This window comes from Macaca thibetana, chromosome 12 (genome assembly GCF_024542745.1).
Source record: "Macaca thibetana thibetana isolate TM-01 chromosome 12, ASM2454274v1, whole genome shotgun sequence".
In the NCBI taxonomy this organism is placed as follows: domain Eukaryota; kingdom Metazoa; phylum Chordata; class Mammalia; order Primates; family Cercopithecidae; genus Macaca; species Macaca thibetana.
The window spans coordinates 42,356,389-42,374,819 of NC_065589.1; the positions used below are offsets into that span (position 1 = coordinate 42,356,389).

The following is an 18,431-nucleotide window of genomic DNA, read 5'->3' on the forward strand; positions in this document are numbered from 1 at the left end:
AACAAAAAGGTTTACAACTTGATCTTCTAGAAATATAAGGTTGGTGCAAAAGTAATTGCGGTTTTTACCATACCTTCCAATGGCAAGAACTGCAATTAATTTTGCGCCAACCTAATAATTACTGGTTTTAAAACGAAGAGCTATCTTGATATAAATTTAAAAATTTTATCACTATTTACAGTTTATCCAGTAACTAACCACCAAGTTTATCTGGTAAATAAGAACAGAGATGTAAAACATCTTGGAAAACTTAAAAAAAAAAAAAAAAAAACTTGGAAAATACAGCAAAGCATAAAAATAAAGATCACCTAAGTCCACAACTTAGAGCTTACCACCATTCACTTTGGTCTATCCTTACTTTTTGAAACATGTACACCTTTAAAAACTTAAGTGGGATTAAACTAGTTAAATTTTCCAGGCTTCTTTTCACTTGCCATACCTTAGAACATTTTCCCATGTTATTTCATTTATGTAAACACAAAAATTTTGTTGTGAAATTTTCCAAACTTTGTACATAAAAGTGAAGAGTGCAACTGGCATCTACCTGCCCTTCCTTGAGTTTTAACAAAACATTTTGCCATACTCCATTTTTTGTAGTATTTAAAAGCCAATCCTGGACATATTTTAGCCCTAAATACTTCAAAAACACACATACACATTCTTTTAGTCAGTTGCAATGCCATTTCTCAGTGTCTAAAAAATGTCTTTTACACTTGACTTCTTTGAATCAAACAAGAGCTGTGCAATGTATTTGCATGTGGTCTCATCAGCCTCTTTTGATCGAAAACAGACTTTTTAACACTGTTAACATATTGAAAAAGAAACCAGGTCAGTTGTCCTATTTAAATGAAACATTTTTTGAATGTGGCTCTCCCTGGGTTGTTTTTCTACTCTACTTATTTCCTGTGTACTAAATATTAGATCTAAAGCTTTGATTAAATTCAGGTTCAATTTTTTTGTGGGGAGAGGGCAAGAACACTTCATAGGTGGTACCATACACTTAATATTGCAGCACAGCAGGAAGCATATGGTGTCTGGTTGTTTCATTCATAATGATGCTAACATTGATCAGTGGGTTCTGAGGACTATTCCTTTGTAATGAATTTCTTCATCAACATTTCACCTAATTGTTTTACATCCATTAGGTTTAATAGGGGGTTGCAATTTTTCTAATTCTAGTCTTTCTTCTTCATTCATCAACTGGGATTCTTTGAATAAAACTATCCATCCTTCACTGGAGCTACTGACTAAACCCCTACAGCACTCTGTACCCCTACTGCAGTCTCTCAAAGTGTGGTACTAGGACAATCCTAGGACAGACTTACCGGAAGCATCTGATTAAGATGCAGATTTCTGGGCCCATCCTTTAGTGGTCAGATACTGTCTTTTAAAAAAGTTTTCCGTCTAGGTGGAATAGAGTTTGAGTAGTTATTTGAATTCAATAAACTGTGTATTGATCTCAGATATGAACAGGATTTTTTACTACTTATTACTGGAAGAGTAAGTGATCTTTAAAACAAAGTTATAAAAACCAAATTCAAAAGAGCCTGAAAGGTTAATCTCCTCCTCTAAGTCATCAGATTACATATAATAGAAGTAATACAGAAGCTGACATTCAACATGTATTTCTGAAAATAGAAGAATGAAGGGAGAGAAAACGGGCCAGGCCAGGAGGTGGCTTTTAAACCCTTTTAGATGTCCACATATATTGAATGGATTAAAAACACACAGCAAAACAAGACAGACTAGTATACAAGATAACCAATGCAAAGGTATTTAACACATTTTATTTGGTTAAAACGTTAATAGCTATTGTTTGGTTAAAGGCTACTAGGTAAAAAGAAGCTTAAATAAACAGGAAGATGTTATATGATGACCAAAATGACTTAAAAAGCTTAATGTTACAAAATAGCTATTTTATGCACATATACCTATTAATAAATATTAAGAATGGACAAATCAACACTCTGTGAAAGGCCAAAAAAAACACTTTTCATCAAGCACTTCATCTTCTTGATACTAGTTATATTTCTGTTTTGATTCCTTATGCTTTGAAAATTCAGAAAAACCAGAATCCATACATTCACTTCATCTTCTCATCTTGCTGCAAAGTAGAAAAAAAGGAAGATTAATAACAACCCAAAATTAATGCTTTTGCTGTGACTCATGGAGAAGAAAATTGTTTCATCATATCAGTAGAAAAGAAGTTTCCTTAAACCATAAGCTTTGTTAAATATTTGAAATACTCTATTTTTTCTGAAATCTTATAGTTCTCACTATCAGAGTATTTCAAATAATTCATTTCAAATATTTAAGAAAAATTAATCAACATAGATTTTATATATTACATGTTTATTACATAGTTCCTTTTTATTAGAAATTTAGCATATGTTCAAGAACATGTGAAAATATACAATTTAAAAACAAAGTAAGTGCTCATGTTCCTACACCCAAGTTAAGAAACAAAATATTACCACACCTCCAGTGTGCCCCTTTCTGATCACATCCCTCTCCTCCCTGAAAAAGGGACCACTATCCCGAATTGTATTATCACTCCTTCTTTACGGTTTTTGTTTTAAGCACTTGTGTATTGCTCTCCTAAAAAGTATAATGTTTGGTTTTATCTATGTTTAATAGATATCTTTATATCAATGGAATCGTACTGTAGGTGTTTTTCTGTGACTTACTTTTTCCACTCAGCATCTTCATTCATTTTCAAGCCTCTCCTTTATTTAAACATTAAGCATTTTATATTCTGTGTCTGATTTGCTGTTTCTGCTGATACCTTGTTCCTCTGTGTATGTAGTGTTTTTCTTAACTATGAGCTAGCCCTTCATTTTCCTTGGAACTTTGGCTGTGCAAAAAACATGTTGAGGTGTGAGATGGACAACTCCCTACAAAATATTTGCTTCTAATAGACAACAGGGCACTACAGTTCATGCACTAATTATACTCAATCCTCAGCTTCAATTTTTTTTGTGCCTTTGAAATATTGTGAATTCCAGCTATAATCTGTAATAAAGGCTGTATTTTGGTTATGAATTCTAAGGAAAGATTTTTTTCCTCCTTAATTCAGCACCCAAGTTATTCCCTGGGGCTGAGCAAGCTAGTGGGGAGGTTATTTTTAGTTTGCTCTTCTACTGAGAAAGTAGATCAACTTTGTGGAAGAAGAGCTAATAGACTCTTTATTTTGGATAAACCCTAGGATTTGTCTTCTGTCCCTAGCCCCATAGGGCTGTGAATGAAATGTTTAGGTTCACCTAGTTAGACAAATATCTTCAGGATAAGTTCAGTTCCCCTCTGAGTTCCTGCTCTCATTTGATCTTTGATCTGAGCTTTTCTTAGTTTCCTACTAAAAGAAACATTGGTTAGCTAATAGTCATTAGCTAAGAAATGCGTTCAAGGTACGTTTTTTAGTATTTTACCCAATAATTTTATTTTTTCAGTAAGAGGGTGGATTCATGCACCTAATACATCATATTTCAAGATATAGAGTTTATTTATATTTTACATGCATGTGTGTAAGTGTGGTTTTTAGATGAAATACATAGACATGGTCCCAAATTAAAAAGGTATACAAGATTAGGTGGAAAGGTCTCTTTCACTCCTTTGTACTCCTCTCCAGAGCCAGTGTCATACCACTGCCTTGGGTAATTAGATAGTTTAATTAATCCTGTCAAAAGAAGTACCTGTTCTAAATAAAACACAGCAAAATGCTGTAAGGAAATAATGTCCTATTTTAGTTTAGATGTACAGTGCATGCAGATGATTTGCTATATAGCTTAGCTGGTAAAATTTTAAAAGCAAAAGTCACAACATTCAGTATAAATTCTAAGTGATGACCATCCAGTTGCCACATTTTTTCTTCCTTCTTTTTGGATTGGAAATGGTATGCACTAGGTATATCACAGCTTCTAGTAGCTCCCATGAAAGTAGATCCTAATTAAAGCTGCTTGCTATTATGGAATGATCATCATAGGTACTGAAGATAGGAGTGGTAGGAGTTATCAGGAAGGTCACATAAATATGTTTTTAAAGTCTTTATCTCTTAAAGACTTTAAGTCTTTAGTTCAGAGCACTGAACATGACGAATGAGGGCATTTTTAATATAAAAAAGGCCACAATCCAAAATGAATAGGTAATAATTATGACATTTACATAGCAAAAAGCAGAGGAACCACCTTTCTGAAGCAAAAACTACAGGAGATACATGGAAACACAGGACACAATACATTTTAATATACAACTCTTAGTATAACCTTAGTACAAAACAGATCACTTATTTACAAAAAATAAGTAAAGAGACAGAAGATCTAAGCAACATAATAAATACAGTAAGTCTATGGATATATATCAAACTTTAGATCCTGATTATAGAGAATACACATTTTTCTCAAGCACTCACAGCACACTTATAAATGCTGACCCTATAGTAAGTCACAAAGAAAATACTGGCAATTTCCATAAAGCAGAAATATTACGATAAATAATTTCTGACCAAAATGCAATAAAACTAGATTTACAAATAAAAACAAAAAACCAGAAAGGTTCATCTACCTGGAATTTTTAAAACCTAATAACTCCTGAAGAAAAAGAGAAACTTAAAAACCACATTGAAAACACTATGTATCAGAATCAAGATACATTGAAAGCACTGATCAAAGAAAAATTGATTGCAAAAGACACTTATTTTAAAAATTTGTTTTTTGTGTTCTATTTATTTATTTTTATTTTTAATTTTTTGAGTCAGGATCTTTCTCTGTGCAGTAGCACAATCATGGCTCACTGCAGCCTCAAGCTACCAGGCCCAAACTATCCTCCCACCTCAGCCTCTCTAGTAGCAGCTGGGACTGACTACAAGCACATGCCAACATGCCTGGCTATTAAGTGTTGGGATTACAGGTGTGAGCCACTGTGCCTGGCCATAAAACACTGTTATCTATATAAATGAAAGAATAAAAATAATAAATTGAAATAAGAAAACAACAACAATAAAGTAAATCAAAGAAAACACAAAGAAGGAGATAATAAATATGAAGCAGAAATCAGTGAGGTAGAGAACAGAAAAATAGATCCAATTAGTATCAAAGTCCTGATTTTTTGGAAAAGTTAATAAACTACTACCTAATTTGATCAAGAAAAAGAGAAAAAGAACACACCACAAAATGATAAATGATACAGGTAAAATAACTATGGGAAAAAATATTTAAAATTAATTTACATGTCTAATTCATAAAAGATAATTTGCAGACTTTGATGCAAATAAATGTGAAAACTTAGATGAAATGGATAATTTCCTATGGAAATATAATACAAATAACGAAAAAAATACAAATAACAAAAATTGACCCCATTAGAGCAAAAAAGCTTCAACAGACTAATTTTCACACACACAAAAAATAGTCAACGTTATTAAGGAACTATCCCACACAAAACAATACTAGGTCCAGATGGTTTCAGAGGGGGATGCTAACAAACTTCCAAAAACCAGAGTCCCAATGTTCTAAAATTATATAAGGATATAACATACAAATAATTATAAACATAAATTATAATGTACTATAAATTATAATGAAATAGAAATTATTTCATTAAAGGAACCAAGACGGTGACTTTCTTGATTCCCTTAATATGATACCTAGGCCAGATAAAGACAATTCAAAGATGGATAACTATAGACTCATATCAATTATGAATGTTGATATAAAAATTCTAAACAATATTTTGGCAAACTCAATTCAACATCACATTATGAAAAACATACTCCATGACAAAGTGAGATTTATTCCAGGAAAGCAAGGTGAGTTTGGTACTAGAAAACTCATCAACAGATGCCATGTTAATGCATGTAAGGAAATAAAGTGTATGATTATCTTCATAAATGCTGAACAAGCCTTTGACAAAATTCAACAATCATTCATGATAAAAACACTCAATAGGCATCAAGGGGCATTTTCTTAGTAAATTATGTACATATCTTAATCTTAAAGCAAGTATCTTGTTTAATGGAGAGACAAAAATACTTCAACAGAAGTATTTCTACTAAAATCAGGAACAAGGCAAGCATGCCTACTATTCCTGCTACTATTTTAACATTGTACCTGAGTTATTAGCCAATGCTAATAGAAAAACAATAAGAGGCATACAAAGGGGTAATGAGGTAAAACTATCTCTATTTTCAGATGATATCATACTACACCTGGAGAACTCAAGACAATCAGTGAGATAAGAGAATAACAGAGTTCAGTAAGTAGCAAGATATAAAATGACACAGAATTCAACGGCTTTCATATATATGAACAACACTGGGCATCAGTTACATGTCCATATATAATAGCAAGAAAGAAAACTAAATACTTGTAGACTAGTGGTTTTCAACTCAGGATGATTTTATCTCCCAATTGAAATTTTGCAACATCTGGAGACATAATTTTGGTTGTTATAAATGTGAGCGTGCTACTGACATCTAGTGGATGGAGGTCAGGGATACCACTAAACATCCTACAATACACAGGATAGCCTCCCATAAAAGAGAAATATCTAGCCCCAAATGTCAACAGTGCTAAGGTTATGAAACTCCAAGCCAGACAAGTCAATACCATCCTAAGGTTCATTTGGAACATCAAACATTCAACAACAGTGAGGGAAACAATGAAAAAGAAAAACCATAAGAGGATACTAGCCCTACCAGACATTAAAACATACTATAGATCCTCTACAATAAACAAGGAGACCACTGGCAAAGGTGATGAGATGTCTCACTTCCGAGATGACATTTTGTTACATAAGACTCTATCTTGCTAGAGGACTTGCTCTAGAGATTCTCCATAGCTGGCTTTGAAGTAAGTGGCCATGCTGGAAAGGAGGCTGTGTGGCAAGAAGCTAAGGACAGCCTCTAGTCAACACCAAGAAGATGAGGCCCTCTGTCCAGAACCACAAGGAAACAAATTCTGCCAACAACCTGTGTGAGTTGAAAGCAGATTCTTCCCCAGTACAGCCTCCAGATGAGAACCAGCCTGGACGACACCTTTAGTGCAGCTTTGTCAGACCCTAAGCAGAGCACCCAATTAAGCTGTGTCCAGATTGCTACTTTAAGCCATAGGTTTATGGGAATATTGTTATGGAGTAATAGATAACTAATACAACACAATATAAGCAATGAGCATACTTAGTGCTCAGATTTTGGTTTCTAAGCAAAATTCTCTAATCTTCTCACTATGATGAGCCTGGAACATCCCGTGTGTCAGAAAGTAAGAAAGTGCTCCAAATAGTACGAAGTCATGTCAGAAGGACATGGAAGCCAAACAGAAGGAACTCTTAGTGGTCAAAGTTGGAATAACTTGAGTAACCAGATAAATATTGATGGTATTGGACTTTCGTCTATAGAACAAAAGAGATATATAAATAGAGGGAGAAAAGACAACTCTTCCTTACAGATTGATTCCAATTAATGTAGAAGGAAAGGGAGAAATCAAAAATCATTACTAATAGTACCCATAGTAGTAACTGTTGCAGGCAAGATCCACCAATGGATGCTAAAATTAGTGGGTGAAAGTTTGAGAAATGGAATATATAGACTCAAAGTATCTCCCTTCCATGTTCATTAACAACAGAGGAAAAGATTGTGACTTCACAGTAAAAAACCCAGCAGATACCACCTTAACCAAGGAATCAAGGCTAACATGACAGTAATGAAACATGCTGATATCATGAAGCCTTGAAATGAGGCAAGAAGGACATATAATTTCTGTGAAATATTTGCCAAAAAAGCACAACTGCATTGCAATCATGAGAAAACATCAGACAAACCCAAACCGAGAGATATTCTACAAAATAAACTGACCAGTAGTCTTCAAAGGTGTCCAAGGCAGAAAAAAAGAAAAGACTGAGAAACTGTCATAGGTTAGAGGATGCTTAGGAAAAACAACAACTAAATGCAACGTGGGACTCCAGATAGAATTCTGAAACAGAAAGTGATGTTAGTGAAAGTCTATAGTTTGTTAATGGCATTGTACCAATGCTAATTCTTTGGTTTCGATAATTTTACTGGGCACATAAGACATTAAAATTAAGGAATGCTGGGAGAGGACCATATGGGAAACCTTTGTATTATTTTTACAACTTTACCATTAGTCTAAAATTAGTTCAAAATAAAAAGTTTAACTTACAACTCATTAAAAGGCAAATGACCCAACTGAAGAATGGACAAAGGATCTCAACAGGCATTTCTCCAGGAAAACAGATGGCCGGTAAGCCCATGAAAAGACACTCAACATCATTAGTTATCAGGGGACTGCAAATCAAAACCATCATGCAATATCACTTCAAACCCACTAGGACGGCTAGAACCACAGTCATAGAAAAACAAGTGTTGGTAAGGATAAGGAGAAATTTTTTAAAATCATCATCGTTGGTAAGCATGTAAAATGGTACAGCAGTTTTGGAAACAGCTTGGCAGTTCCTCAAACAATTACACAGACTCAGCAATTCCACTTCTAGGGATATAGCCAAGAAAAAAAAAAACACTTTACACACAAAACCTTGCAAACGAATGTTCATAGTAGCATATTCATAATAGCCAAAAGATGAAAACAACTCAATTGTCCATCAAAGCACAAATGGATGAACAAAATGTGGTATCTATACAATGGAATATTATTCCGTCATAAAAATGAATGAAATACTGATACATGCTACAGTATGAAAGAAACTTTAAAACATGCTGGGTGAAAGAAGCCAGTTGCAAATACCACATATTCTATTATTCCATTCATTTGAAATGTCTAGAACAGGGAAATCTAGAGAGACAAGAAGTTGATTAGTGGTTGCCTAGAATTGGGGGATAGGAAAGAGATAATTAAAGGGTACAGGGTTTCTTTTTAAGTAAAAAAAGTGTTGTAAAATTGACTCTGGTAATGGTTGCACATATCTATGAATATACTAAAAACCAGAATATTGTACACTTTTTTTTTTCTTTTTTGAGACAGAGTCTCACTCTGTCACCCAGGTTGGAGTGCTGTGGTATAATCTCAGTTCACTGCAACATCCGCCTCTGGGTTCAAGGTGATTCTCCTGCCTCAGCCTCCCGAGCAGCTGGGACTATAGGCACGTACCACCATGCCTGGCTACTTTTTGCATTTTTAGTAGAGATGGGGGCCAGACTGGTCTTGAACTCCTAGCCTCAAGTGATCCACCTGCCTCAGCCTCCCACAGTGCTGGGATTACAGGTGTGAGCCACCATGTCTGGCCTAAATTGTACAGTTTAAATTGTGTGAACTGTATCTCTCAATAGCTGTTAAAAAAAGAAAAAAAAAGAAAAGAAAAAAGAAAGAAAGAAAAGAAAGAAATGAAAAGAAATGAAAAGAAAAGAAAAGAAAAAAAAAGAAAGGCCCCTTGGTCCTTAATTTCACTTTTAATTTTCTTTTACCCTCCCTTATATTACTGCCATCTGCTGGTTATTGTTTTAAAATACCCATGAAAATCATTCTTTTTTGTTAGATGTGATCATTGTTGTCTAGTTTTGCTAAGAAATTTAAGTTCTTACTTTTTAGAGAGAGATATATAGAAGTGTTTTCAGAATTAAATGACTCAATATCTGAGACTCTAAAATACAACAAAAAGGATAGATGAAGCAAATATGACAAAGTGTTGATAACTGTTGAACCTGAGGAATGGATAAATTGGAGGAGGGCACTATTCTCTTTGTTGGGGTATGTTTGAAATTTACAAAAATAAAGAGAAAGGACTGTTATTCTTTTGAGAGTAAAGGACACATAAACCACTTTGACTTCTAGGGAACAAGGTAGGAAATAAACAAATGGGGTAACAAAAATAGCTTGCAAATCACAGGGCACGAATTTTAAAAATTATAATTATCAGGTTACAATTTAAAATATGACAGCAGTAGAACTGGGAACTAACCAAAAGTAAATCAATTTAAATCCAGACAACCCTCCAACCCCCCAAAAATAGCCTGCTCAAAGGACATATTTCTTCAAATCTTACCCAAATCATACTGTGGTTGTTACATATCAATAATATATATTTTATTGAATTATCAGAAGTGCTCAAATACTAATTCAGGCAGAAATTTTTTTAAGGATATATTTTATAATGGCATACTAAAATCACTTGAAATACCTACTCTCTGAGGCTTGGCTCTTTAAAATGGAAAGGAGTACACCTTCTTCTTCTGCTTGTCCGTTCTGAAGATAGATCTTCTGACTTATTATCAGACTCAGCAGTGTTATTTGAAACAAAACTGGTATTTGTCAAGTCCTGTAATGGTCTATCGCCTGAAAAGAATATGATTTTTCACAAATATTTTAAAAAGTATATAGAGATACAAATAGATATGAGCTATATAGTGGTTTGCAAATCCCTGCAGCAAATTTTAAATCTTGATTCAATTTTGAGAGGAAAGAGACTAACATTTGAAACAAACTGTCAGAGTAGCTGGCAACTTTTTTATTCTGAAATCACATATGGGTCCCAAAAGTTCATCCTAGTCCAACTCTTTTCATGGAAGCACACAAATTACAGAACATTCATTCAACATATACGCCACTGATCACTCACTCTGTGAAAGGCACCATGAGGAGCAGATAAAAAATGTCTCACCAGTCCTCTAACAAATCAATCCTGCAACTCTAGACCTTCGTAATTCTTTTGCTTCGGTGTGCTTTTACCTGGAATTGACTTACCCACCAAAACCTTAGGGATCTACACACATATATTGAAATAATAGGCTCCTAGTAAAAATTTTTAATTGGTATAGGAATGTTTAATATTACAAAATTTCTAACGGCAAAAGAACTTTAGGATTCACTGTTAAGGAAAAAAATGAGATAAGTAATGTTATATATAGTATGACTTCAAATATATATTTAAAATTCCATAGATTTGGGTCTGCATGCACATGGTAAATGGACTAAAGTTCTCCCAGGTGATTATTTTCCCCTCCCTTTTTCTTTCTACTTTTGATTTTCTGCAATGAGTACTATTTTAATAACTGGGAAAAAATAAAAAGTAAATACTACAGGTAAAAATCTTACTTATCCTTTAGGGCCTAAAATGCTACCTATTTAAGGATGCTTTTGAAGATTCCTCTAGTCAAAATTACGCCCCATTATATCCCTTAGCATAATACATGTGCTTAAAGAATCATTCATTCCATTTCACCATGATGTTTGTTACATGCATGGAATCTGAGGAAAGGGGGTTGGTACTGTTTATTTTTCAATCCTCTAAAATATCTAGAAGGGTTTGATCACATTAAATATATGTTGTTGAATGGGGAAAGTCTCTCACCCTCAAGAAAAGTGCAACTGTCTTCAGTAAAATAAAAACTAGTACAATTCATTATTATATACATTTAAAACATTCAATTTTCTTCAAATGTATGAAAAAGGAAATTATTTGCCTAAGGTCTTTATTAGGCAAGTTTGTGGTAAAGGCCAAATCCGTTTGTAGTTGTAAATGTCCAAGATACTCTCTCACTGTTATTTCCCGAAGTATGAAACTTTCTTTATTCCTTCATGCTATTTCTATGGATCATGTACTCAGTTATATATTGTTTTTAAATTCCATAAAAATACCACTTAGAAAATACTTCATTGGCTAAGTAAAAAACAAAAACAAAAACAAAAACACTTCTAAAGCTTTATCATTTCATAATGGTTATTAACCTACCTATTCCTGACTTTTGGGTTCTCCGGTTGACTTTAAATTTCATCTCGTTCATTTTCTCATGCTCATCATCACTTACTTGAAAGGCTGGTGAGCACTCCAAGGAAAAATTTTCTTTTATTATCACATTTTTACTAGAAGAAATGCTCAAAGGTACTAAACCTTCACGAACACTGTGAAAGGAAGAATCTTGCATGTTGGGTGAATATATCTCAGACAAAGATTTAAATGCCTTTGTGTAAAAGTCTGGCTTATTTTTGATCATTTTCTCATTCTCCAAATTGTTTTCCTTATCAGCTCGTTCAGATGCAGTAGACTTTCCCTGAATGCTGTCAAGTATTCTTTCCATTACTTCATGGCTCTCTGGAGAAGGATCTATGGAGGTCTTCCTTTTCTTTGACTTAGATGTCATTTTATTTACAGATGTCATTTTATTTACCTTTTTAACCTGACATTCTCCTTCTTTTATTTCTTCCACAAAAGGGGTATCTCCTTTTTTATTCAAAGTGGTAGTGCTTTGCTTCTGAGTCTTACATAGTTCAACTGGGCTTCCTGGATCAGAATCTGCTTCACTAGTAATATGTTTTAAATCAGATTCTAAGGAGACAGATGTCTGTGAAGATTCTGTTAACTGTGAAGCAAGTTTGTTCTTACCTTTTGTCAAAATGTTCTTTGCCTTGCATGATGATTCTTTCTTACACTTTTTAACTACTTTGTAGGAATCTGAAATTTGATCACAACTTTCCTTTTCATTACTGTTGATTTCCATATAGTGTTCATTGATAATGTCTTGGCATTCAGGTTTTTGTTTATTTACTTTAAAATCAAGATCTTTTGTATAGCTTTCTTGGACATGTACATCTTTATCATTATCCTCATATATCTGGTTCATTTCAGAAATTATTTCTGTGTTCCAATTCACTTTATTCCTGAGCTTCTTATTTATTTTTGATTCATTTTGCTCAGCAGATTTCCTATCAGTAACATACTTTTTCAAATCCAATATACTCTGGGTGTCATAATCACATAAATTTCCATTATCTTTGATGGGAAGATCAACTGTTTGAAATTCATTTGTGACTTGTAGATTTTCAGAAATTGTTTCTTTATCCTTTGGGGTTAGAGAAAAGAAGTTATCTTTTTCTAGGTCATGTACACCTTTGTCATCATTCTCATATATTTGATTGGTTTCAGGAATTATTTCCGACTTTTGAGATACATTTAGTCGAAGCTTCTTACCTATTTTTGAATCATTTTGACAAGCAGGTTGCCTATCATGGATATGTTTCACCCCCAAAACATTTTGAATCTCAGAATCATACAGGTTTCCACTATCTTTGGTAGAAACAGTAGGTGTTTCAAACTCACTTGGGTCTTCTAGGTTTCCAGGGATGATTTCCTTATATTTTTGAGTTAAAAAGAGTGAGTGACTTTTAACTGTGTATTCTATACTTTTGTCATTATCTAAATGATTCACTTCAGAAATTATTTCTGTCTTCCGATTTACTTTCTGCCGAAGCTTCTTATTAACTTTTGATTCATTTTGCTGAACAGGGTACATATTGGTGATCTGCTTTTGCAAACCCAACACATTCTGGGTCCTATAGTCACATCGATTTTCATTATCTCCGGTAGAAAGAGCTGGGATTTGAAGCTCTTTGGAAACTTCTATGTTTTCAGAGATAGGTTCTTTATCCTCTTGGGTTTCAAAAAAAAAATTATCTTTTTTTAGGCCACGCACCACATCTTTATCATTATCCTCATACATGTGGTTCATTCCAGAAATTATTTCTGTCTTCCGGTTTACTTTCTTTCTAAGCTTATTAATGTTTGATTCATTTTGCTCAGAAGGTTGAATATCAGTGACATATGTTTTCGAATCCAATATATTGTGGGTCCCATAATCACATAAATTTCCATTATCTTTGGTGGAAAGACTGACTGTTTGAAATTCATTTGTGACATCTAGGTTTTCATAAATGGTTACTTTATCCTTTTGGTTTGGGAGTAAGTTATCTTTTTCTAATTTGTGAATCACAAATGTCTGTCTAGAAGCTTTACTTTTATTACAAGTTAGGGAATTCTGACCCTTATCAAGTTTACTCTCCTGGTGAAATTTATCTGAACTTTGGGATAAAGAGTATGTTTCCTCTTGCTCATTTGTTATTCTTTTCTTCTTTTTGTTACACTGTATGTTTTCTCTGTCACCTTGTTCAAAGCCAGTTTGAAGGGTCATTTTCTTCAGTTCATTCACCTGAGCCAGCTGTTCATTATTGAAAATAAAACCAGGATCTTCAGCATCCCTTTTGCCATCCAGGACATCAGATCTTTCTGGCCTGTTTTCAATCTTTTCCCCGATATCCACATCTAAACTATTTTTAAACTGTCTCTTTGATCTTTCTCTCTTTTTTTGAGAGCTTGAATCTTTCACTTTTCTGAAAGTTTTCATTCCATGTTCATTTGTTTTTTTATTACTTTTCTTTTTAATGCCTGTTGAAACTGTGACAATTTTGCTGACTTCACTAGCAGTTAAATCCATGTCAGCATCATACACAGTTTTCTGCAATTCAAAGTCATCATTATCCTCAACTTGATTCATGCACTCTGCATTAGGTTCTCTGGCAGACTCAGAAGATAAGCCAGGAAGATCCTGTTTATTTCTTTGCATTTCAGTATTTGTTTCATTAGTATGACCATTTATCTCATCATTGCAATTTAATTCTGGACTTGAAATGTGTTGTTGATCTAAAACTGTTGCACAGGGAGTGTCTGCAGAAAGATTATTTGATTCCCAGGATGACCCACGCTTCTTCCTTTCAGTCACATTACTAGGAGATGGTTTCTCCCATCTGTGGCCAATAGATTGGGCGTTTCTCATCTCACTCGTTAGAGAACTCTTAGAACTTTGGTCTGAGTGGGAATGGCTTTCTATTAAGAAAAGGAAAACAAAACTCAGAAATAAGTAATGAAATAAGTAATAAGTTACTTTAAGTAAATTTATCAAGCTGTTTCACAGATATAATTTCTGACAATGTGTTCTGCTCAGATCCTAATATTACTAAGAATCTATGCTTATAAGAAAGTAAGTTAGAAATGATGAGTACTCCTAAATCACATTTTACATTTGTATCTATAGAAAATATATACTGAGAATTCTGCCTCAGCCCCAACAGTAGAGTGGAGTACAGCCAACAGTAGAGCCATTAGCATACATTTCTAGAGTGGAAGGAGGCCAGCAAATGAACCCAATAATAGTAATAACTCTGAAAAGGATTACTATCAAAGACTATCAACAGGCAGCTAAAATTTATATAAATTATATATACATATATTAATATATGTATGTGTGTATATATACACGTATATACATGTACTGTATACATTATATGTATACCATATATATGTGTGTATATATGTATATATGTGTGTGTATATTATATGTGTACATACACACACATAAACACACACACACACACACACACATTTTCAGAAAGGAAAAACAATTCTAAACTCTAAATTCAAAATTGTTATGGTTCCATATCCCAGTCTGAAAATCTGTGGCAAATCTGTAAGCACCAGACTACACCACAGATTATCATTTAGGAATACTATGTAAATAAAATGTAAATGCCATCTTTTTTCTTGCTCAACCATTCCCCAGGCTCAAGTTTTTGCTTTACCGCTAATTAATTGGTGATGATCTTAAAAGAGTCTCTATATCTATCTAGACCCCAATTTTCATATCTACGAAAAAAGAGGGTAAAACTAAGTAAATATATGGTATCTTTCAAATCATAAGCTAAGATACCAAGAAAAGCTCATTAGGTCCATTTATTTCTAAACATTTCTTCCAGAGTAACAGTATTAGGCCACTGTGGATCTGATGTTTGTCAGCATATTTACTTTAAAATTAAATCTATCACCAGCAGTTTTAAATGGCAGAAGTTAGCAAATCTGTAACATAAGAGAGCTAACTTATTAACTGTTACACATAATTGCCCTCAGGAAGAATATCTGATGAATGTAACTAATACAAATATTCTAAATGAATTTTTAAAACAATCTCACCTCTGGGAGGTACATCAACTATAGAAGAAATATGTTCTGAATCATCTAAACCATATACATTTTGATTATTTTCTTTAAGAAATAACACTTCCAAATTATCCTGAGTTGATAAAGGTTGTGTTGTTGATCCTGAAGAGGGAATATCAGGTAATGTCTTTGATTTAACATTGTTGTCACACTGCATTTTCTCTTTATCATCATCTTCATCATCATTTGAAGGTAATGGAACCCTAAAGGCAAGTGGAAAGGAAACGAGAAATTATGTATTTTATAAATTTTTTAAATGCATGGACAGTTATTTGTATATTCTATTTAAGATCAAACCACAAATCCACCCTGGTACTTTTTCAAGTTCAATGAAGACACTTAAATGTAGGAAATGAGTAGTTCCTACTAGAACAGAACTTGGAAGGAAACAGGAATGCTTCTTAACCCCTTAGTCACAGTGGCCCCAAAAGAAGATAATTTATACATTCACTCCTTGTGCTATTAGAAGACTACACTAAGGATATTAAAAAAGTCCAAACTTACTTACAAATAGCCATATATAATATTTATACTTTTCATATAATTAATTCTATGTAATACCCAAAACTCTTCCTTTGGTTTCTAGCAAATATAATTGTTTATAAAATTATGTGTGAAATAAGTTTGCTACGTTTCCAAAAGGAATCCAAGTACACCAAAATCATTATTCCTAGAGTAATTAAATCTATGGGAGGAAAACAGATAGAAAACAGATAGAAAAAAGATAGTAAAGAGTTGTCTTGTATTCCAAGGAAATCACAGATATTTTAAAATAATTTATAATAAGAAAAATAAAATATTTCTGATAAATATTTACGAGAAATTTAAAGGCAACTACCAGTAGAATAGCTGTTGGGAGGAAATGTCTATACCACTGAGGAAACAAGTTAACAAAAATCAACAGAGAGGCTCTGTTTCTGGTAATGGCTAAACAGTTACTATCAGACCAACCCTACCTAACATAATGACTATAAATTCTGGACAAAATATTTTAAAAAACAACTACTAGAAGTCAGTGAATGGACAAAAAGCAAGTAGAGAGCTAGCGAAGGGGGTGCCGACACTTGGAAGAAGAGTGAGTTTCCCATTGTTTTACAGTCTCAGCTGGTGCCACATTCAAAAAAGTTAGAAACCTACAGTCTTATTGGTTCAAGGTTAGAATTCAGGGCAACTATAAGAGCTGTAAAGTGATGAGGGAAAATATCAGATAAGAGAGGTAGAGAGAAGAGCCCCAAATTTTGTGTATAAATGCTCCCCAAATATCTAGCTGACCTCTGAATCCCATATATATGAGGAAGATTCGAAGCAGCCTATCTAAGGATAAAACAACTAAAATGAGACTTCACTTGTTGCTTATTTTGGGTTCAGACAAGGTTATTGCCTAATAAAATTGACACATCAAAACTCTTTGGGAGAGCATAACTGAATCTACATTTTCTATAACAAGGGATACACAATACCCAGGTGCAATCTAATATTATCCAATATATGAAGCAATAGAAAAACATGATTTAAACTCACAGGGAAAAGATAATCAAAAGAGAATGATCCTGATATGCAAATGGCCAGTACGTACATAAAAATATACTTGATATCATTAATTATTAGGGAACTACAAATAAAAACCACAATGAGATACTACTTCATACTCCTAGATGGTTATAATCACAATAATAGCTAATAAGTGTTGGTGAGGAGATGGAGAAATCAGTGTTGAAATACTTTGCTGGCAGGAATGTAAAATGGTACAGAAGTTTGGAAAAACAATTTGGCAGTTTCTCCAAAAGTTAAACACAGAGTTACCAGATGACCCAGCAATTCCACTGCTAGGCATATATTCAAGATAATTGAAAACATATGTCCACACAAAAACTTGCACATGAATGTTTATTGCAGCATTATTCATAATAATGGAATTATTATTCCATTATTATGGAAAGAGTGGAAACAACACAAATGTCCATTGATTGATGAATGGATAAACAAAACATAGTATATCCATACAACAGAATTATTGTCCCTTCATAAAAAGTAATGAAATGCTCATATGTGCTACAACATGAATGAACCTTGAAAACAATATGCTAAGTGAAAAAAGCCAGACACAAAAGGCCACGTATTTTGTTATTCCATTCATATGAAATATCCAAAATGGCCAAATCCATTTAGACAGAAAGTAGATTAGCAGTTGTTAGGGGCTAGGGGAGTGGAAAATGGGAAGTGACTGTTATAGATATGAGATACCCTTTTAGAGACTGAAATATTTTAGAATTGAACAGGGTGAAGATTCAAAGCTTTGTGAATATACTAAAACCACTGCACTGTATACTTTAAAAGGGTGAATTTCATGTGATAAGAAATTTTATGTTATGTGAATTATATATCTCTATGTTTTAAAAAAGTAAATACAAGAAAGGAAATAATTTAAAAACAGACATAAATGAAATATAAAACATAAAATTGAGAAAAATGAAATCAATGAAGCCAAAAACTGAGTTTTTTAAATGAACAATAAAATTGACACACCTGTAGCTAGTTTGATTAAACAAACAAATTTAAAAAATCAGGAAAGAAAGGTTCTCACTACAGATGCTACAAGCATTAAAAGAATAAGAGAGGTTCCAAGATGGCTGAATAGGAACAGCTCC

At 33.4% G+C, this 18,431-nt stretch overlaps 1 protein-coding gene across 3 annotated transcripts in view; it reads right to left on the reverse strand.

Moving 5' to 3' along the window:
* Positions 1-1,776: 1,776 nt before the first annotated feature.
* Positions 1,777-18,431, reverse strand: part of SGO2 (shugoshin 2) — a 54,179-nt gene continuing 37,524 nt past the window's right edge. For all 3 annotated transcript variants that reach the window (XM_050750681.1, XM_050750682.1, XM_050750683.1), the window contains 4 exons: positions 15,757-15,986; positions 11,692-14,616; positions 10,145-10,295; positions 1,777-2,104 (listed from right to left, as the gene is read on the reverse strand). In XM_050750681.1, coding sequence (XP_050606638.1) covers positions 2,089-2,104; positions 10,145-10,295; positions 11,692-14,616; positions 15,757-15,986 — 3,322 coding nt within the window. In that variant the 3' untranslated portion in view covers positions 1,777-2,088. The remainder of the gene's footprint in view (positions 2,105-10,144; positions 10,296-11,691; positions 14,617-15,756; positions 15,987-18,431) is intronic.